At 38.8% G+C, this 23,147-nt stretch overlaps 2 protein-coding genes and 1 non-coding gene across 3 annotated transcripts; 2 read left to right on the top strand and 1 right to left on the bottom strand.

Moving 5' to 3' along the window:
* The first annotated feature begins 2,731 nt into the window (after positions 1–2,731).
* On the top strand, positions 2,732–2,830 carry LOC117276634 (U6 spliceosomal RNA). The gene has a single exon (XR_004506909.1). It is a non-coding gene; the product is annotated as a U6 spliceosomal RNA (small nuclear RNA).
* Positions 2,831–8,820: 5,990 nt separating this feature from the next.
* Positions 8,821–9,639, top strand: LOC138906198 (uncharacterized). Its single transcript, XM_070194726.1, has 2 exons — positions 8,821–9,089; positions 9,348–9,639. Exons 1-2 carry the CDS (start codon positions 8,821–8,823, stop codon positions 9,637–9,639), a joined length of 561 nt encoding a protein of 186 aa, XP_070050827.1.
* Positions 9,640–22,174: 12,535 nt separating this feature from the next.
* On the bottom strand, positions 22,175–22,672 carry LOC138906197 (uncharacterized). Its single transcript, XM_070194725.1, has one exon. It carries the CDS (start codon positions 22,670–22,672, stop codon positions 22,175–22,177), a length of 498 nt encoding a protein of 165 aa, XP_070050826.1.
* Positions 22,673–23,147: the final 475 nt, after the last annotated feature.

Raw genomic sequence — 23,147 nt, 5'->3', positions numbered from 1 at the left:
GTTGTCTGAAAGAAAATACACAGCTAAATAAAAATAAAGATGGGGACTTCAGGAGCTGCGGGCGCTGAGCAGCTGTACCTCAAGTCTCCACAGGTTGTCCAATCCGAGCTCTCTAGTAGCCACCGCTGGAACCATCTCCAAAATCTGCACAGTGTGTAGAGTGTAGTATCATTACAACTGACCCCATATACTGACAAGTGCCGAGCCTAACCTCGACGAAGTAGTGACGAGGCTAAGGCGAGTCACCTACTCTACAACCTGAACGCAGTATATAATAATGACAGAAAATGGGAATACTGAACAGAATTAAACAACCAACTGAAAATAATAACCACAGCCTCAAGAATAAACCAGTGTCGTCCAGAATCACCAATCTTTAATAATTTAGATACAAATACCAAAAGAAAACCAACACAGCTCAAGAAATGGAAACATATAGGTTGTTGCGGTACGCAACCCGATCCCACCAGAAAACACAAATTCCTCCCTTATTTTACCGTTATGATAGCAACAGTAAACAATATATATGTGTTGCAGCGCGCAACCCGATCCCACCATATGTCAATATCAGTATCATAATTTACCCTTATTTCATCATGTCATTCCACCCTTATTCCACCTGTTGCGGCGTGCAACCCGATCCCACCGTATAGCACAAATTTGCCCTTATTCCACCTCAATATATCACCCTTATTTCACTTGTTGTGGCATGCAACCTGATCCTACCATATCAATAACGGGTACTCAATAAGCACAATAAAACTCACAATTCAAATTATAGAAAACCCTTTTACAATTCTAAGACACCAAACTAAACAAATAGGGAACCTTGTACAATATGATAATCCGAATAAGTAATACTACACAGCGAGACCAATCCTGAATTACAATTACAAGGTATAAATAAACCAACTTGAGCAAATAGTAGGAGATTATGAAACCATGAAAAGAACTAATATTATGAGCAGGAGAAAATAATGACTACAAATAGCAATTTGGCATGTAAACACATTTAGAGCATATAACAAATAAGACAGGGAAAGAGATAATATAAGAAGAACGGGGAAACAGGAAAAAAATAGATAATTCGGCGGCGCATAAGCACTCGTCACCTCACATATACGCCGCTCACATGAAATTCACATAGCGAATAATTCAAGGGTTCCTAATTCCCTCAAGTCAAGGTTAAACACAACACTTACCTCGCTTCAAAGACCATTCAAAGTACAACCACAGCTTTGCCTTTCAAACCAACCTCCGAACCAACAATATCAACTATTTGGGGAAGAAGAAGTCTTGGAAAAATCGCCTCTAATGTTTTAGGTTTTGAAAATTTGAGAAATGAACCAAACATTCCGTCTAAGTCATATTTGTTCAGTTGTAGATGTCGCATTTGTGACCTGGGCTTCGCAAATGCGAAACCCGCAAATGCGAAGATTTCATTGCAAATGCGAGAAACATCACACCTCTGCATTCTTCGCAAATGCGAACTCAGGCTTGATGGCAAATGCGACCTAGTGATCGCAAATGCGAAGAATTCCCCTCCCAGCTCCCATCGCAAATGCGAGACATTGTTCGCAAATGCGAACCCTGGCCTCCCCAGTTACTCTTCGCAAATGCGATGAGTAGATCGCAAATATGAACTCCACAGTGGTCGCAAATGCGATGCTTGATCTCGCAATTGCAAGATCCGAGGCCTGCAACAAAAACTGAAACACACCAGCAATGCTCTAAGTCCAAATTCACTCTGTAGCCTATCCGAAACTCACCCGAGCCATCGGGGCTCCAAACCAAACATGTACACAAGTCTAAAAACATCATACGAACTTGCTCGCGCGATCAAACCGCCAAAATAACACCTAGAACTACGAATTGAACACCAAATCAAATAAAATTTTTAAAAAAACTTTAAAACTTCTATTTTCACAACCGAACGTCCCAATCATGTCAAACCAACTCCGTTTCTCATCAAATTGGACAGACAAGTCATAAATATAGGATTGAACCTATACCGGGTTTCGGAATTAAAATACGGACCCGATATCCAAAAAGTTAACTATGGGTCAATCATTTCAAGTTCATTAAGCCTTTAGCTTTCATATTTCAACAAAGTCCGATATCTCGGGTTTGGGACTTCCGAATTCGATTTCGAGCATACGCCCAAGTCCCAAATTACGATACGGACCCACTAGGACCGTCAAAACACGAATCCGGATCCGTTTGCTCAAAATGATGACCGAAGTCAACTCAAATGAAGTTTTTAGGCAAAAACTCTTTTTTTCTCAGTTTTTAACATAAAAGCTTTCCGGAAAGACGCCCGGACTGTACACGCAAATTGAGAAAGGCTAAAATATAATTTTTAAGGCTTCGGATCATAGAATTAGGTTTTTAAAACATAAGATGACCTATCGGATTATCACAGATATATATGTTGCTCATTCCCCTGATGAGCCCAACCAATCAGGGGCGAAGCCTCAGTGTTGGTTGCGGGTTCGGCCGAACCCAATAGCTTTTATTCAAACTTTGTATTTGTATTAAAAAATCTAATAAATATGTATAAATTATTAATTTGGAACCCGATAATTTAAAAGGATTATAATTCTTAACCCATAAGATTTAAATCATAACTCCACATATACAACCAATATTAATGTTCTTGTTTTTGTCCATATTATGTTATGAACTGCGTGGACCAAAGATATGAATTACAAGGACTATAAAACAACAAATCGTTGTGGAGACATCTGATAAAATTGGAATAATACACAGAAGATTAGCATGTGCCACTGTAGAAGACGATACACACAATCAAGAAATGGTTCAAAATATTTGGAACTTTATTTAACTGTCACAGTTTAAAAGAAATATAACAAATTCTTTATATAACTTTACATAATATTTTTATAAAATTAAAAGAAAAAGGTTTAGGGATAATTTCAAAGACCTCCCTCCATGCCGTTCACAATATTACGCTTAGATCCCTTATTTTGATTTTCCGTAACAATACTTTTGACCTATTTATTATTAATATAAAAAATTATAATCTGACAAATTTGTCCTTTCTATTATATTTTTTGTTTAAATTATTCAGTAAATATTTTTCGAAGGTAAAGATTTCACGAAATCTTCATCTGAGAATTCAATTCAAAAGAACATTAGCATTTCAATTCGATCAGACAAACTTGGAAAGACACATGTAAGAACATGAAAATTGAATAGAGGATGAAGAAAGTTGAAAATAGATGAATCATTGAAATAACGAAAACAAATTAGATAACTCACGTGACTCGTTGCTCACAGGCAAATACCATAAACTAAAACTAGGTCTATTAATTACAGAGGTAAAGAAAACAATCCATATTGTGTCTTTTTTTCTTTTTATATCAAAAGCACAAATCAAATGATAGAATGCTTAGAGATAAGTCGTAGATGACCTTATATACAAAATTTGGGTTTTGAAGTTCCATCTTTTAAAAAAGATGTTTACAAAATAAATTAAACGAAAAAGCATATTAAAAGGGTAAATTAGTCAAGTTATAATTTTTTTATATTAAAGAAATACAGATAAGAAAGAATTATTACAAAAAAATCAAAATAAGAAAGGTAAATATAATATAATAAACCACAAAGGATATTAATGTTACGAACTAAACCTGAAGAGAGATTTCTGAAATTAACCCAGAGGTTTAATAGTAGAGTTTAATTTAGACAAGACTCCAAATTTAAAGCAAATAAATTCAAGAAGAATAAAAATAATGAAGTAAAATCAAATCTAAATCCTAAATTGGGTAAGACACCTAGCTAAGTTAAATGACCTAATTTAGGCAATATCTTTTGTTATGGTACTCCTAACTTGCACCGAAAACAAAATCAAATAAAATAAAACATCCATAACATGAAAACTAAACATAAACAAGAAGATTAAGATAATTGCTAAAGGAAAACGACTGTCTCATGAATCCGTCAGTCTCAAAAAGCAGGATCATTAGTACAGTCAAATCTCTCTATAATAGCATTTTGATGATTAAATATTATTTAATATTATAAAAAAAGATTATTCAAAAATTATTTTTTATTTTTAATGCTATAAGAGATTTAAAAAGTTTTTAAATTTAAATCTCAAAAGATATAAATATTTCACTAATTTAAAATTAAAGAAAGCTAATGCATCATTAACAAACTTATAACTAAATATATAAAAAATTATAATCTTTGATTATGGAAGTATATACTCACGTAATTTTTTTTGTCATAAGTGATGTATTAAAGTTTCAAAATATTTGATCAAAATCTCTAGAGTCTAGACCAATTATTGGTGATTTTAGAGATTCTATTTCTGTAAAATAGCTGTTATAAAGAGGTTATTTTACAAAGAGCGTACTGTTATAAATACAGTTGTTGATGTTGATGGCAGGCTAGGAATCCCTGTTTTATTTATATTTTGCGCTCTAATAACTACACTTTATTTGTGCTTGAGATTGATTGACGATGATTTATACTTATTACGTGTGTTAAACTTTGTAGGAGGTGAGTCCGCGTTAGGAAGTAATTTTGGCACTATAATGGATGATTTGGAGTTTTGAAGTCTGAGTTGAAACCCAAAGAATTAAATCGGAATATCGTTAGGGTTCTAGGACCAAGTGTCACGACCTGGAATCCCCAACTCCGGGATCGTAAAGGCGCCTAACATCCACTTGCTAGGCAAGCCAACGTTAATAAAGCGTTTAACTAATTTTTAACAATTAATATAAAGTAATGACATTTAACGAGAAATAAACTCAAAATTTAACACAGTGTGAATAAAAGTAACGCGATACTAACTACACCTAGAAATCTGGAGTCACAAGTAAATGAACAACTAGAAGTCTACAAGTATAATCTGAAAAAAAAAAATACAATTATTCGAATGAGATAAACAGTAAAGGTAGGAAAAGGAAGGGAACTTCAAGGTCTGCGAACGCTAGCAGCTCTACCTCAAGTCTCTGAAGCAATTATGATCCGAGCAGACGCACCTCTACACACCGCTCATAACGACCCGATTGGTCATTTTGAGAGTATTAGTACCGATCCCCTAATTATTCCTTCCTCTATTTTATTTTTGAGTTATGTGACTTGCCAGGGCACTTGGTGTCTGGTTCGGGAGAGTTTCGGTGTGAAATGGGACACATAGTCCCTAAATTAGAAGTTTAAGTCGTAGGAGTTGACCGTAATTTGACTTGTGTGAAGACGGCTCCGAAATTGTATTTTGGCGGTTCCAATAACTCTGTGGGGTGATTTTGGTCTTAGGTGTGTGTGCGGATGTTGATTTGGAGGTCCGTAGGTCATTTCGACGTTAATTGGCGAAAGTTAAAAAAATTTTGAAAGTTTGACCGGGAGTGAACTTTTTTTATCGGTGTCGGATTTCGATTCTAGAAGTTAGAGTAGATCCGTAATATTATTTATGACTTGTGTGAAAAATTTGAGGTCAATCGAACTTAATTTGATAAGGTTCGGCATCGAATGTAGAAGTTAAAAATTTATAAGTTCATTAGACTTGAATTGGGGTGTAATTTATGATTTTAGCATTGTTTGATGTTGTTTGACGCTTCGATCATGTTCGTATGATGTTTTAGGACTTGTATGTTTGGTTGAGTTCTCGGGGGTTTCGGGTGTAATTCGGACCATGTTCGACGCATTTTAGAACATTGAAGATTGTTGAATCTGGTGCTTCTAGTTTCCTTATACACGATTGCGAGTGGAATAACGAGGTCACGATGAGTTGTGTGGCACTAGAGGGAGTTTTCTCTATGCGATCATGAGGTGGTGTATGAGATCGTGGAAGGATTCTTTACAGTGAATCGCGAATGCGTGTAAGAGGTCGCGTTCGCGAAGAAGGAATGGCAAGGTTGGGGCTGAGGCAGTTCGTGCTACGCGATCGCGTGGCCTAGGATGCGATCGCAGAGTTGAGGAAGCTTCTTAATCGTGTTCACGATTGTTTTCACGCGATCACGGAGAGTAAATTTGAGCTGGGCAGCAATTATGTTACGCGATCGCGAAGGGATTTTCGCGATCGCCATGTGTAAATCACTGGGTAGCAAACTTAAATTTCAAAACGAGGGTTTATTTTCTTATTTCACAATTTGGACTTTGAGAGCTCGATTTAAGGCAAATTTTCGAGGGATTTTCAGAGGGATTGTTGGGGTAAGAGTTCTTAACTAGTTTTTGGTTAAATTTCACTAATGTATCTTTAATTTCATCATTTAATTAGGGATTTGGGTTGACAAATTAAGGGAAAATAGAGGAAATTTCTTAGACCGAATTTTGGGGATTTGAGCGATATTTTGGTATCAGATTTTTGTAATTCTTGTATGGCTGGACTCGATATCGAATGGGTATTCGGTTTTTATAATTTTGGTCGGGTTCTGAGACGCGGGCCCGAGTCGACTTTTTGGAGCAATTTTCAATTCTTAGCTAAGATTATTATTTTATTATTTAAATTAGTTTCCTATAATTATATTTATAGTATAAAATTATTTTGGCTATAATCGAGCCGTTCAGAGTTGGAAAATCGAGGGAAAGGCCTTCTAATCGATTGATTGAGCGTGGTTTGAGGAAAGTGACTTGTCTAACCTTGTGTGGGAAAATTTTCCTTAGGATTTGGTACTGTGACGATAATTTGTGATATGTGAAGGTCGTGTACGCAAGGTGACTAGTGCGTATACGGGCTAAATATTGGAAATTCCGATTTTAGCTACGTAGTTTGTTTTCATGCCTTAATTGAGTTACTTTAGCATGTTGTAGTCATCATGTTTAGCTTAATTTCACATGTCTACCTGTCTTATCTCCTATTTGCAACATGTATTACATGTTTAGTTGAATTACTTGCTTTTTTTGATTTCCGTATTCATTACTTAATTGTGGATTTCTTTACTTGAAATTGCTATCCTTGAAATATCTTATTGTTGAGTTTGATATTGAATTTCAAGGTCAAGGTTCTTTTGAGGAAAGGTGTAAGTTGTAAAATATCATTTATTTAGTTGTTGTGTTTTGGATTTTGTGTTGTTGTTGAGGTGATTGCTCGGTTGTTGCACGAGGTTTCTATCATGTTGTTGTTATAGTTGCACGAGGTTTATGCCGTGCGGTTATTATTGCTTGCATGAGATTTCTGCCATGCCGTTGTGATTATTGATACGCATGCGGTGGTATATGGTCTGGGTGTTGAAACGCATGCGGTGAGATAAGATGGGCTTGATACGCGTGGCTAGTAGGAGAAGTAGTAGAAGCCATGCGGTGTGATAAGGTAGGCTAAAACGCGGAATGCTATTTCGAAAAAATAATTTTTAAAACCAAATATAAAGGCTCCCGCGGTGATATAAGGAAAGACCGTGATTTGTTTTTACGATTTGGGACTACGAGGCAGTACTTAGGGAGTGCCCCTGTTGATCTTCTTTACTTGCTACATTATTTGGTTCTTGTTTCCTTAACATATAAAATTCTTGTTTTCCTTTCGTGTTGTATTAACTTTCCTTGAATCTGTGTTGTTATTTCCCTTAAATTCTTTATTGTTCACTTCCCTGTCATTTTCAGTATATCATTATATCTTCTGTCTTATTTCTTATTATCTCCAGTAGGGCCTTGACCTGACCTCGTCACTACTCTACCGAGGTTAGGCTTGGCACTTACTAGGTACCGTTGTGGTGTACTCATACTACGCTTCTACACATATTTTGTACAGATCCAGGTACATCTTATCAGCCTCGGTATTAAAGCGTTGTGTGGCTTACTTATTGGAGACTTCAAGGTACACCTTCTCGCGCCCGCAGGCTTCGAAGTCCCCTTATCCCATTTTTTTTTCTTATTTCTTTACATTTTGATAGATAGTGATGTATAGAATTGTTCGGTACTGTATTTAGAGCTTGTGGCTTATAGCTCACCAGGTTTTGGGATTTTACGTATTGAGTTTTGGTAGAGTCTATTTATGAAATTGGATGTTCAAGTTTTAATCTCTTATTTAATGTTTCCGTATATTGTTAGGCTTACCTAGTCTTAGAGACTAGGTGCCATCACGATATCCTATGGAAGGAATTCGGGGTCGTGACACCGCTGGGACTAATATTAGTATCTGCACAAGAAGTGCAGAAGTATAGCATGAGTACAACCGACCCAATGTACTCTGTAAGTGTCGAGTCTAACCTCGACGAGGTAGTGACGAGGCTACGACAAGACACTTACTCTCACAATCTCTCAATATATGATAATGAATGTATATAAGGCACGGCAATACCCTTCGTGCTTCTCACTCTTCCTCACCAAGCAACAATACAAATCCGAATAACAAATACAGGGGGGGAAACAATTTTACTTCAACTATAAATGGAGGTGGAGTACGATGGTTCCGATTTACAAGAACAAGGGTGATATCCAAAATTGCAATAATTATAGAGGTATCAAGCTGTTGAGTCACACTATGAAGGTTTGGGAGAGGGTGGTGGAGGCCAGGGTGAGGAGGTGCGTGTCTATTTCCGAGAATCAGTTTGGAGTCATGCCAGGGCATTCGACTACGGAAGCGATTCATCTGGTATGGAGATTAGTGGATCAGTACAGGGAGAGGAAGAAGATTTTGCATATGGTATTTATTGACCTTAAGAAAGCGTACGATAAAGTCCTGATGGAGGTCTTGTGGAGGTGTTTGGAGGTTAGCGGCATTCCGGTTGCGTACATTAGGGTGATTAAGGATATGTATGATGATGCCAAGATTTGGGTGGTGACTCAGAGCATTTCCCTGTGATGATGGGGTTGCACCAGGGATCGACTCTTAGCCCGTTTTTATTTTCCTTGGCGATGGATGTACTGTCGCGACATATCCAATGGGAGGTGCCTTGGTGCATGCTATTTTCCGATGATATAGTGTTGATTGACGAGACGCGAAGCGGAGTTAACGCGAGGTTGGGGGTTTGGAGACAGACCTTGGAGTCTAAAGGTTTCAAACTGAGTAAAACCAAGACAGAATACTTGGAGTGCAAATTCAGTGAAGGGACCCATGAAGCAGACGTAGAGGTAAAGCTTAATGCTCAAGTTATCCCCAAGAGAGCGAGTTTTAAGTATCTCAGGTCTATTATCCAAGGTAACGGGGAGATTGACAAAGATGTCGCACATTGCATCGGAGCGAGATGGATGAAGTGGAGGCTCGATTCCGGGGTTTTATGTAATAAGAATGTACTGCCAAGAATTAAGGGTAAGTTTTATAGAGTGGTGGTTCGACCGGCTATGCTGTATGGGGCTGAGTGTTGGCCAGTCAAGAACTCTCACGTGCAAAAGATGAAAGTAGCAGAGATGAGGATGTTGAGATAGATGTGTGGGTGTACCAGGAGAGATAAGATTAAGAATAAAGCTATCCAGGACAGAGTGGGAGTAGCCTTCGTGGAGGACAAGATGCGGGAGTCAAGGATGAGATGGTTCGTACATGTTAAGAGAAGAAGCATTGATGCTCTTGTTAGGAGGTGTGAGAGGTTGGCCATGGAGAGTTTGAGAAGGGGTCGAGGTAGGCCTAATAAGTACTGGGGAGAGGTGATTAGACAGGACATGGCGCTGCTTCAGCTCACTGAGGACATGACCCTTGATAGAAGGGTGTGGAGGTCGAAGATTAAGGTAGAAGGTTAGTGGGTAGTTTTTAGTTTTTCACCGATAGTCTTAGTAGCACGCATGTCCCTTCATATTCTTAGATTTTTATTACGTTATGTGGTTTTGTTCGCCTCAGGTATTGTATTCCCTGTTGCTATTATTTGGTACTACTTATCCTTTATCTCTCCCTTTTTCTTTTCTCTTCCTTATTTCTTCCTTCCTTCCTTGATTTCCTCTTCTTCTTCTTACCCTTCCTGAGCCGAGGGTCTATTGGAAACAGCCTCTCTACCTGCAGTAGGTAGGGGTAAGGTCTGCGTACTGCCTACCCTCCCCAGACCCCATATGTTGGGAACATACTGGTTTGTTGTTGTTGTTGTTGTTGTTGTTGTATAATGCCATGATAACAAACTCAACTATCAAAATTCCCATCATCTTCAAATGAACAATAAATATGAAGCGAACAATTAAAAGTAATAATCTAACCTAATCATGGAGAACATAGTCAAATAAATAACTTAGAACAAAGAAACAATTTCCACCTGCATGCTTTAACCCAATAACAATGCATATGTACTCGTCATATTACATATACGTCATTCCCACAAATAATACATGTAGCAAATAAAATAATAAGTCATAATCCCTAAATTCATCAAGTACCACGACACTTACCTCACTCCGCAACCAAATCAATACTCAACTGCGGCTTTTCCTCTAGCATTAGCCTCCAAACCAATCAAATCTAACCAAATATAGTTCAAATAATTCAAAATAGGCTTTAGAAACTACCCACGAGTGAAAAAAATTCAATATTTAATGCTTTTGTAAAAAAGTCAACAAAAGTCTACTCGAGATTCCGACCAAAACCCAATTACCCTTTCACCCCCAAGCCCGGTTATGTAATTAGTTTCAAAATCCGACCTCAATTTGAGGTCTAAATCTTAATTTTTCAAAATTCTCAACTTCTACCTAAATCCCTAATCTGCCATAAAAATATAGATTAAAGGTTAAAATCAATGGGTGTTTATGAAAATGTAATGAACAAGTTAAAATCTACTAACCTATGAAGTTGGATGAAAAACATCTTCCAAATCGCCGCTAGGCCGAGTTCAAACTTGAAAATAGTGATAAATAAAGAGAATCTCGATTTTGAAATGTTTAAATCACTGGGCGTCAGGTGCTCTTCATGTTCTTGGAGCAACTGACGTGATCGTGATCGTGAATGCATTCGCGGAGGCTTACAACCCCCATCATTCGAGTTCGCGAGCCAAAGATCGCGTTTGTGAAGAGTATCGGACACATTCCTCCCAGATCCCCATAACCCTACTCGTTCGCGAGTGGACAGCCGCGTTCGCGAAGGGTAAGCCCCCCACTACTTCGCGTTCGTGACCGTTTCCTCACGTTTGTGAAGAACGATTCTGCCCCAGTCCAATTTTGTGCTTCGCGAATGCGAAGCACAAGGCTTCAAACACCGGAAACAACTGAAACCAACTATTTCTTAATCTGTAGCCTATCCGAAACTCACCCGAGCCCCTCGGGCTCCAAACCAAACATGCACACAAGTGTAATAACATTATATGAATTCGCTCGCCTGATCAAAATACCAAAATAATACCTAGAAATACGAATCAGACATTAAAATGCACGAAATTTTAAAGAAAACTTAAGAACTTCTAAAATCACAACCGAGCATCCGAATCCTATCAAACCAACTCCGATTTGCACCAAATTTTGCAGACCAGTTTCAAATAGCAAAATGAACTTATACCAAGTCTCGAAACTAAACTCTAAACTTGGTAGCCATAAATTCAACCTACGGTCAAACCTAGGAAATATTTAAACCTTCAAGTTGCTAGTTTTCGACAAATCAAATCAAATCAAGTTAGGAACTTTCGAATTCAATTCCAGGCATATGCCCAAGTCCAAAATCACAAAACGGACCCACTAGAATCGTCAAAATACTAATCCGGGATTGTTTACATAAAATGTTGATCATAGTCAACTTAAGTGATTTTTAAAGCCAAAAAATCATGTTTTCTCCAAATTTTCACGTAAAATCTTTTCGAAAAAAGACACGGACTGCACACGTAAATCCAGAAATACTAAATGGAGCTAGTAGAGGTCTCAAAATATAGAAATAAGGGATAGAACTCAAAATAATCTATCGGGTCATCACATTCTCCACCTCTAATAGAAACATTCGTTCTCAAACGAACATAGAAATGTACCTAGACTGGTGAAAAGGTGTGGGTATCTACTCTGCATATTGGACTCAGACTCCAACGTAGCTGCCTTGATCGGATGACATCTCCACCACACTCTAATAAAAGGATAACTCTTAGACCTCAACTTTCGGACCTGTCGTGCTAGAATAACCACCGACTCCTCCTCATAAGTCAAATCCTTGTCCAATTAGACTGAGTTGAAATCTAATACGTGCGACGGATTACCGTGGTACTTCCGGAGCATGGAAACATGAAACACCGGGTGAATTGCCGATAAGCTGGGTGGCAATGCAAGTTTGTAGGCCACCTCACAAACTATCTCAAGGATATCAAAGGGATCGATATACCTAGGGCTTAACTTGCCCTTCTTTCCCAATCTCATCACGCCCTTCATGGGTGAAACCCGTAGAAATATCGTCTCTCCCGCCATGAATTCTACATCACGATCCCTCCGATCAGCGTAACTCGTCTGCCTAGACTGGGTTGTACGAAGCCAATCTTGAATCAATTTGACTTTCTCCTAGGCATCCCAAACCAAATCAGTTTCAACAACTGAGCCTCTCTTGTCTCAAACCAACCAACTAGAGAACGACACTTCCTCCCATATAAGGCCTTATAAGGATCTATCTGAATACTCGATTGGTAGCTGTTGTTGTAGGCAAACTCCGCATGCGGCAAGAAATGATCCCACGAACCCCCAAATCCATAACATAGTTTTGTAGTATGTCCTCCAAGATCTGAATGGTGCACTCGGACTGCCCGTCCGTCTGGGGTGAAATGTTTTACTCAACTCAACCCGTGTACCTAACTCCCGTGGTACAACCCTCCAAAAAAGAGATGTAAACGGTGTGCCTCGATCAGAGATAATAGACACTGGCATGCCGTGAAGATGAACAATCTTCCGAATATAGATCTGAGCTAGCTGCTCTGAAGAATAGGTAGCTACCACCGGAATGAGATGTGCCGACTTGGTAAACTATCCACAATGACCCATACTACGTCAAATTTCTTCAAAGTCCATGGGAGCCCGACAATGAAATCTTTGGTAATACGCTCCCTTTTCCACTCGGGAATCTCAAGTTTCTGAAGCAAACCACAAGCTCTATGATGCTCGTACTTCACCTGCTGGAAGTTCAAACGCCGAGTCACATACTCTACTATATCTTTCTTCATTCTTCTCAACCAATAATATTGCCTCAAATCCTGATACATCTTGGAGGCACTCGAATGAATGATATACCGCAAACTATGGGCCTCCTCAAGAATTAACTCACGTAGCCCATCCACATTGGGCACACAAATTCGACCCTGCATCTACAACACCCTCATCTCTAATAGAAACCTCTTTGGCATCAGCGTGTTGTACCGTGTCCTTAAGGACAAGAAAATGAGGGTCATCATACTGATGCTCTCTGATGTGCTCGTACAAAGAAGACCAAGAAATCGTGCAAGCAAGAACACGGCTTGGCTCCGAAATATCTAAGCTCAGGAATTGATTGGCCAAAGCCTGAACATCTAATGCTAGTGGTCTCTCACCAACTGGAATATATGCAAGGCTATCCATACTCACAGCCTTTCTACTCAAGGCATCAACCATCACATTGGCCTTCCCGTGATGATACAAAATAATAATATCATAGTCTTTTAACAACTCTAACCACCTCCGCTGCCTCAAATTTAGATTCATTTGCTTAAACAAGTGTTGCAGTCTCCAATGATTTGTGAATAGCTCACATGACATGCTGTACAAATAATACCTCCAAATCTTCAATGCATGAACAATAGCTGCCAACTCCAAGTCATGAACAAGGTAATTCTACTCATGAACATTCATGTCACAACCCAAAAATCCAGCTAGTTATGGTGGCACCTAACCCAACCCGCTAAGTAAGACAAATAATAGACAACACAACTCAAATAGGACAAACAAGAATCAATAAATAAAATAACTAAGCTTTCTATACAAAATTTCAAGTATTGGTAGTACAAGTCATAAGCTTCAAAAACTTAGAGTTTACAAAGATGGTATGAAATAAATATATCTTCTGTTCGAAATATTACATAAACAGATTTACAAATCTAAAGCTACCATGAACAAAAGGCATCAATAACCAGAATGCGCGTGTATCTTCAATGCCAGTTTCTGCCGTACACAACAACATCATCTCCAAAATCTGCACGCAAGGTGCAGAAGTGTATTATGAGTACAACGGACTCTATGTACTCAATAAGTAACAAACCTAATCTTGGGTTGAAAGCAGTGACGAGCTCGAAAAACGGTCAGAGTCCAACACCAATATCTAAAAATAACTCGTAACAATATAATGAAAGCAGTACAAGTAATAACTCAAAAGATCTTATGCTCTACTCGTTCACAGTTACAAAAAAAATAGACATGTTTTTTAGGTATAACATAAAACCCAAATCTTTCACCGGAATTACCAAACTTTCAACAACAAATAAGATATTTTATTATCAGATCGCATGAGAAAAGTACATCTCTATGCCTACATGTCAATATGCATGTCAAGTCATCACTTATCATATACTGTCTAGCATGAGGAATATACATCTCAATGCCTACATATCAATGTACATGTGAAATCATGAATGTCACAATACTGTGTAGCATGAGAAAAAATACATCTTTATGCCTATATGCCAAGTATGCATGTCAAATGAATGATTTCATGGTAATATTATTAGTTACTCTCACCCTCAACATACTCAAGTTATTTGTCTCATTTCCCCACTTCATCACACAATCACTCAACACTATACGGGTGCCTGGCTCATAAGCCCCTCAGCAAAGTACGTATATATATATATATATATATATATATATATATATATATATATATATATATATATATATATATATATATCTGCACTCACTGCTAGTATGTTAGACTCTGGAGGGTTTCCCAAGAGCTAATATAAAGCCTATAAGGCCTACTGCAACGTGAAGTCCGATCCACAATAATAATAAAACCAATAAGGCCTGCTGTGGCATGCAACTCGATCCATAATAATAATAAAGCCAATAAGGCCAGATGCGATGTGCAGTCCGATCCATAATAATAATATATAATAATAAATCCAGTATGGCTTACTGCGGCATGCAACCCGATCCACAACAACACTCTCAACTCGGATCCATGGCCCACTTCAGTCATCAACCTCTTCAGTCTCAAGAGCTCACAATCTCATACCTCTCAGCCCAACAACTCCACATATGGAAAAGCGATGATAGCATGCGATGTAATAATGAATGATGAACAGAGACTGAGATATGAAATGCAAATGATGAATCATGACTGAGTGTATAATTAAAGTTAAATAAAATAACTCAAAACAACAGAAATAGTCTCATTAGGTCTCAACCAAATCGCCACATAGCCTAAACATGTCTTCTAACATAATTCACAGCTCAGATAATCAAACAAGTAGAGAGAACATGGATGTAACAAGATATAACAGCAAAACAAGTCTAGTCATAGTCTAATAGTCAACTTGAATCATTATTACCCAGGTGCACGGCCACACGCCCGTCACCTAGCATGTGTGTCACCCCAATACATCTCATATAACATAGTTCCCAAGGTTAATTACCCTCAAATTCAAGTTTAGATATGTTACTTACTTCAAAAGAAAGCCAAATCAAATACCGAGCAAGCCAAACAATACTCTAGAAACTCCATCTCACATGAATCAATCTTCGAACGGCTCAAAACTAACCAAAAGCAACTCAAAAATATCAGATAACGCCATAAGAAACAAACCCAAATAAAAAGGGTCGAATCTTTAATCAAACAAATCCCAAAACATAATACGGACCTGATCGAGGCCTTATATCCCACATAACAACATCAAAACCACGAATCATCGGTCAAGTTCAATCTCTTAAGTTCATAAATTTCAAACTTCGAACCAAGCATCCAATTCAAGTCTAACCAATCCAGAATGAACCCAAATTTTGCATACAAGTTCCAAATAACATATAAAACCTATTCCAACTCTCGAAACAATAATCTAAATCCAATAACATCGTAGTCAACTCTCGGTCAAACTTATTAACATTCCAAACCTTCAAATTTTCAACTTTCGCCAAATAGTGTCGAAGCCTTCTAGAAACATCCAAATGCAAATCCGGGCACACGCCCAAGTCTAAAATCATCATACGGACCTAAAGGAATCACCAAAACTCCAATCCAAGGTCAAATACACAAAAGTTAAACTTAGTCAACTCTTCTAACTTAAAGCTTCCTAGTTGAGAATCATTCTTCCAAATCAATCCTGAATCACCTAAAAACCAAAGCCGACAATTCACACAAGTCATAATACATCATATGAAGCTATTCAAGACTTCAACGGCTGAACAAAATGCAAATTCTCAAAACGACCGGTTGGGTTGTTACATTCTCCCCCACTTAAACATGCGTTCGTACTTGAACATGCCAAGGGTCATTCCGAAGCCATCAAATCACTATGTAAACTCACCTTGCACATACCTGGGGGTGGTCCCATGTCACCCCAATCCATATAAGTCTTTCAACTCAACATAACCGAAGATTCTTCCTTCAAACTTAGCCCATAAACCTTGGAATCAAATCTCCACATCTTGAACCCAATACAAAACCCGATTCTCGCATATATACACTGTATAAGTATGAACAAGCTGTATCAAGCCATACCCATAACCCAAGATGTAATCACACGATATACCACATAACTCGCATACTCATAGCAATAATTTTTTTATCACAGTAGCTGCCAAAAAACAAATCCAGTACCGGTAATAAACCTCATATCAAATAAAACCTCGCTCAAAACCTTCGAACACTGTCGATGATGAAAGGAACACGCAGAGACTCATAACCACTCATCAGATCAACAAGTCATGGAGCTCACTCTCGTCTGACAAGAACCCAAGCCAAATTCTAAGCTGACTTCTGATATTATTCTTCCAAACATACAGTAATCAAATTTGATAGCACCCATTCTAGGTACAATAACCTCATCTCATCCAACACACCTATTCTACTAACATGCTACACCAATACAACCTAAAGCCATAAACTGTGCAATCCGTACACCAAACAAGCAACAACTCGAATGTACTCAAACATGAAAAATGACTCAAATGAGAGAACCATCCTGCAAGCTCCACAAGTACCACCACAAACACAATGCTATGAACCCATCACACATAGTAGAACCAAGATAGACGAATCTATCATAAAGGATCATAGCCCAACATAACCCCACTGCAATGCGTGACCTCATCCAAACATCGGTCTATATGAAATATCTCAAGCCACAATGCTCATAATCAACAACCACACACAATTCGACATCAAATACACGAAGTGCATGACCACAACCATGGAGAAGTGAATAACACAATATACCACAACCCGAAAAGACCATAACTAAGGTATAATCAATCATTCGACACCCTAAGAGCCATCTTGTGTGTATATAACCAACATATCACAACCCATCATAGCATAAAAGAGTAACACATAGAATATATCAGAATACGAACAAGCTCAACTCTAACCAAATGACACACATCTCAATACTAACAGTGTTGAGTCAACAAATTTGACCCGCTGTAGAATACACATTCTCATTGGGCCTACCAATGGACCCCCAAATCAACTCCGATCATCCCTAAATGGATAAATAACCCTCCAAAAGTCCAAAATGACCTAACTATAACACATACTACCATCTGGCTAACTTCGGCCACATCTTCACAATCCACAACCATGAAATAATCTGCTTCTGAGGAACTCCCAGTTTCTAAATCCACAGAACACGTGAATCACCATAGCCGATCTCAACTCAACCACTCAAGTGACTAACACTTCCTTCATACATAATCATTCCAAGAGAAGTACTTTCATAATTCTTCCACAATCACCCAGCACTATACGGGTGCCTGGCTCATAAGTCCCTCACCAAAGCACATGTATATATATATATATATATATATATATATATATATATATATATATGTATTATATGTTGGGCTCGCTGCTGGTATGTCAGATTTCAAAGGGACGGATCATGCCCAAGCGCTAATATAAAGCCTATAAGGCCTGCTGCGTTGTGCATCCCGATTCATAATAATAATAAAGCCAATAAGGCTTGCTACGGCATGCAACTCGATACATAATAATAATAAATCCAATAAGGCCTACTGCAACGTGTAACCCGATCCATAATAATAATAAATAATAAAGTCGGTATGGCTTGCTGCGGCGTGCAGCCTGATCCACAACAACACTCTCAACTCGGCTCTGTGACCCACCCCAGTCATCATCCTCTCTCGTCTCAAGGGCTCACAATCTCATACCTCTTAGCCCAACAACTCCAGATATGGAAAAACGATGATAACATGCAATGTAACAATGAAGATGAATAGAGACTGAGATATGATATGCAAATAATGAATCATGACTGAGTGTATAATTACAATTAAATCAGATAACTCAAAATGATAGAAATAGTCTCATTAGGTCTCAACCAAATATCCACATAGCCTATACATGTTTTCTAACATGATTCACATCTCAGATAAACAAACAAGTAGGGAGAACACGGATGTAACAAGATATTAAAGTAAAACAAATACCCTCAGTACATCTCATATAACATAGTTCTCAGGGTTAAATACCCTCAAATCCAAGTTTAAATATATTACTTATCTCGAACAAGCCAAATCAAATACCGAGCAAGCTAAATAATATTCTAAAAATTCCATCCCAGATGAATCAACCTCCGAATGGCTCAATACTAACCAAAAGCAACTCAAAAACATCAAATAGCGTCATAAGAAACAAACCCAAACGAAAAAGTTCGAATCTATAATCAAATACTCAAAATCAACCAAAAGGTAAACTCGAGCCCGCACATCGGAGCCTGAAAAAACACAAAATTTTTCATAACCCATTCGAATATAAGTGCAACCATACTAATTTCATCCAATTTCGACTCTGAATTGATGTTCAAAACTCGATTATTCACTTTAGATAAATATTTGATAAAAAACCCCAATTCTCTAATCAAAATATGGATTAATTCAAAAATAAAATTCTGTAATCATATTAAAATACAAAAATTATATTTAGAAACTGACACCCATGAAAAGACGATAAGAACGCTGCAAAAACACCTCAATCGAAGCTCTAGAACTCAAGATATGCTCAAAATATCAAAAGAACGCAGTCTGATTTTTTTATACACCGGGATTTTAGCTTTTGCGACCAAATATCCGCACCTGCGGTTTTCCAGCTGTCATTTCCTCTTTTGAGGACCATTTCTCGCACTTGCAGGGTCGCAGATGTGGACCCAACTTCGCATATGCAAAGCACCAACTTTCTTCTCTAACACTAAAATGAGCATAACTCCCCCCATACGATGTCCAAATTCGATAATTCTTTTTGCTATGGCTCTATAATTATGATACGGATCTAATTCTTCAATAAAAATAGAATTTGCAGCTCATTTTCTTAATGTAGTACCATTTATGTTAGAAGAGATGACACTAAACATAAAAAATGAGTGTAGCACAACCTAAACCTATCTGAAACTTACCCGAACCCCTCGGTACCCCATACGAACATACTAATAAGTCCCAAGGCATAATACAGACCTACTTGAGGCCTTAAATCCCACATAACAAGTTCCAAATGACATATCAAACCTATTCCTACTATCGAAACAATAATTTGAACCTGATAACACTGAAGTCAACTATCGGTCATACTTATGAACATTCCAAACCTTCAAATTTCTAACTTTCGCCAAACAGTGTTGAAACCTTCTAGAAACATCCAAATGCAAATCCGGGCACATGCACAATTCCAAAATCACCATCCGGGCCTAAAGGAATCATCAAAACTCCTATCCGTAGTCAAATACACAAAAGTCAAACATGGTCAACCCTTCTAACTTAAAGCTTCCTAGTTGAGAATCATTCTTTCAAATCAATCCTGAATCACCCGAAAATCAAAATCGATGATTCACACAAGTCATAATACATATGAAGCTATTCAAGACTTCAAACAGCTGAACGAAATGCAAATGCTCAGAACGAACGGTTGGGTCATTATAATTCAGTTGCCGAGACGCATAGGCAATCACCCTACTATCTTGCATCAACACCATGCCAAGCCCAATACATGATGCATCACAATACACAGTGTAAGACCCAACCCATAGGCAATACCAACACTAAAGCTGTAGTCAAAGAAATCTTGAGTTTCTGAAAGCTTAACTCACACTCATCAGACCACCTGAATGGGGAACCCTTCTGGGTCAATCTAGTCAATGAGGCTGCGATAGATGAAAACCCTTCCACGAACCGGCGATAATAACCTGCCAAACCTAGGAAACTCCGAATCTCTGTAGCTGAAGTATGTCTAGGCCAGTTCTGAACTGCCTCAATCTTCTTAGAATCCACTTTAATGCCCTTAGAAGATACAACATGCCCCAAAAAGGCAACTGAATCTAACCAACTCACACTTTGAAAACTTGGCATATAACTAACTATCCATCAAGGTCTGAAGTACAATCTGATAGTGATGCTCATGCTCCTCTCGACTACAGGAGTATACCAAAATATCATCAATAAAGACGATCAGAAAAGAATCCAAATAGGGGTTGAATACCTGGTTCATCAAATCCATAAATGTTGTTTGGGCATTTTTTAAGCCATATGACATTACTAGAAACTCATAATGCCCATACCGAGTCTGAAAAGCTATCTTAGGTACATCTGATGTCCTAATCTTCAAATGATGGTAGCCAGTTCTTAAATCAATCATTGAAAATAATTTGGCACCCTGAAGCTGATCAAATAAGTCATCAATCCTTGGCAATAGATACTTGTTCTTGATAGTGAATTTGTTTAATTCTCGATAATCTATACACATCCTCATCGAACCATCCTTCTTCTTCACAAACAACACTGTGTACCCTAGGGCGAGATATTAGGTCTAATAAATCCCTTATTAAGCAAATCCTGCAACTACTCCTTCAATTCCTTCAACTCAACTGGGGCCATACGATATTGTGGGATAGAAATAGGTTGAGTGCCCGGAGCCAAGTCAATATAGAAGTTGATATCTCTGTGGGGTGGCATCCCTGTAAAATCCACAGGAAACACCTCTAGAAACTCACGCACAACTCGTACTGAATCTATGGAAAGAACCTTCATACTAGGATCACGGATATAGGCCAAATATACTAGACATACCTTCTCGACCATATGCCGAGCCTTCGCATAAAAAATAACTCTGCTAGTAGAATGGCCAGGAGTCCCTCTCCACTCTAATTGAGGCAACCCCGGTATGGCTAAGGTCACCGTCTTGGCATGACAAGCCAATATAGCATGATAAAGTGACAACCAATCCATACCCAAAATAACATCAAAGTCCACCATATCAAGAAGTAGAAGATCTACACTAGTCTCAAGGCTCCCGATATAAACCACACACGAGCGATAAATACGATCTACAACAATAAATCTCCCATGGGTATGGACAGATATACAGGAGCACTCAAAGAATCACGAGGCATAACCCGATACAAAGTAAAATAGGATGGCGCGTAGGAATAAGTAGAGCCCGAATCAAATAGAACTGAAGCATCTCTATGGAAAACTTGAATAATACATGTGATGATGGCGTCAGATGACTCTACCTCAGGTCTAGCTGGAAATGCATAAAAATGGAGATGGGCCCCACCTCTCTAACCTCCGCCTCTCAGATGGCCTCTAGCTGGCTGGCCTCCACCTCTAATGGCCTGACCTCCACCTTAATGGCATGACCTCCACCTCAATGGAATGACCTCCACCTCTAGAACCATGGCCCTCGCCTCTAGCTGGTTGAGAGGGTGGTGAAGCAACCGGCATCGAAACCATGGCACGAGAACCCTATTATGGCATGTCGCCCTGTGACCTAGGGCAAAATCTTGCAACATGCTTCGTATCTTCACATGTATATCAAGCCCTCGGCTGCTGAAGCTGAAACTGACCTTGATGGCCCAAATACTCATTATGATATCTCTAAATTGGTGATGTACTGATGGGAGATAAAGGTGCACTGTAGGCTGGCTGCTCCAGTCGATACCCACATGAACCACGACTTCCTGAAGCACTGTGGGATGCCTGGAGATCTGACTGAATCGGCTTAGAAGGATGGCCTCTATCGAAAGTACCTCTGCCTCCAGATGAGGCACCACTGAAGCAACAGAAATGACGAGGCCTCCTCTTAGATACCGACCCCCCTATCCTGACCATGAACCATCTCGATCCGTCTAGCAATCTCTACGGCCCTCTAGAAAGAAATATCGTCTCCAGTCTCCTTGTCCATTTGTACCCTAATACTGAAAGTAAGTACATCAATCAATCTCCTCACTCTCTTACTCTCAGTAGGGAGTAAGATAACTATATGGCGAGCTAGGTCCATAAATTGCGTCTCATACTGGGTAACATTTATGCTACCCTGCTGAAGGTGCTCAAACTGCATGTGGTACTCCTCTTTCAAAGTGAAAGGAATAAACTTCTCCATAAACAACTGTGAAAATTGATCCCAAGTGTGTGGCAGTAAACCAGCTGGTCTGCTCCACATATGATCTTTCCACCATCTCTTGGTCGAACTGGTCATCTGAAACACTACAAAGTCTACTCCATTGAACTCAAACATACCCATATTGCTCAACACATCGTAGCAATGGTCTAAGTAATCATGTGGGTCCTCGGAAGGTGCACCACTAAAGTGAATAGGGAATAGCCTTGTGAACTTATCCAACTTCATCAATCCCTTAGAAGACATAGCGGCCCTCTTCCCGGTCTATGTAGCAACAATAGGCTGAACTATCACAACTGGCAAATCTGTTGGAGTCTGATATATGGGAGCCATCTGCTCCATAGTGGGTGCTTCTACACGGGCTCTAGGCTGAGCTCTGCCTCGGCCCCTACCCCTGGTAATGGCTGCAATAAGGGGCTCTGGCTCCTACTTGGCTGTAGATGTTGCATGTGTTCTCACCACTAGCAAAATAACAAGAATGGAATGATTCAAACATCAATGATAGAATAAAATCCCACGATAGAGAAAGAAAAAAGTGAAATTTTCCTAAAGCCCCATAGCCTCTAAAAAGATAAGTACAGACGTCTCTGTACCAATCCACCAAACTCTACTAAGCTTGCTCATGACTTGTGAGACCTAAGCAACCTAGTGCTCTGATACCAACTTGTCACGACCTGAAATCCCCAACCTCGAGACCGTGATGGCACCTAATATCCACTTG

This window comes from Nicotiana tomentosiformis, chromosome 2 (genome assembly GCF_000390325.3).
Source record: "Nicotiana tomentosiformis chromosome 2, ASM39032v3, whole genome shotgun sequence".
NCBI classification, from domain to species: Eukaryota; Viridiplantae; Streptophyta; class Magnoliopsida; order Solanales; family Solanaceae; genus Nicotiana; species Nicotiana tomentosiformis.
Note: the sequence above shows the minus strand (reverse complement) of the source record. Positions and strands in the feature narration are given on the sequence as shown.

Coding starts and splice junctions, on each gene's coding strand:
- LOC138906197 (XM_070194725.1), bottom strand. CDS start 22,672: ATGTCTTCTAAGGGATTGATGAAGTTGGATAAGTTCACAAGGCTATTC.
- LOC138906198 (XM_070194726.1), top strand. CDS start 8,821: ATGGATGTACTGTCGCGACATATCCAATGGGAGGTGCCTTGGTGCATG. Junction 9,090..9,347: donor GCGAGTTTTAAGTATCTCAG/GTCTATTATCCA, acceptor TGGGTGTACCAG/GAGAGATAAGATTAAGAATA.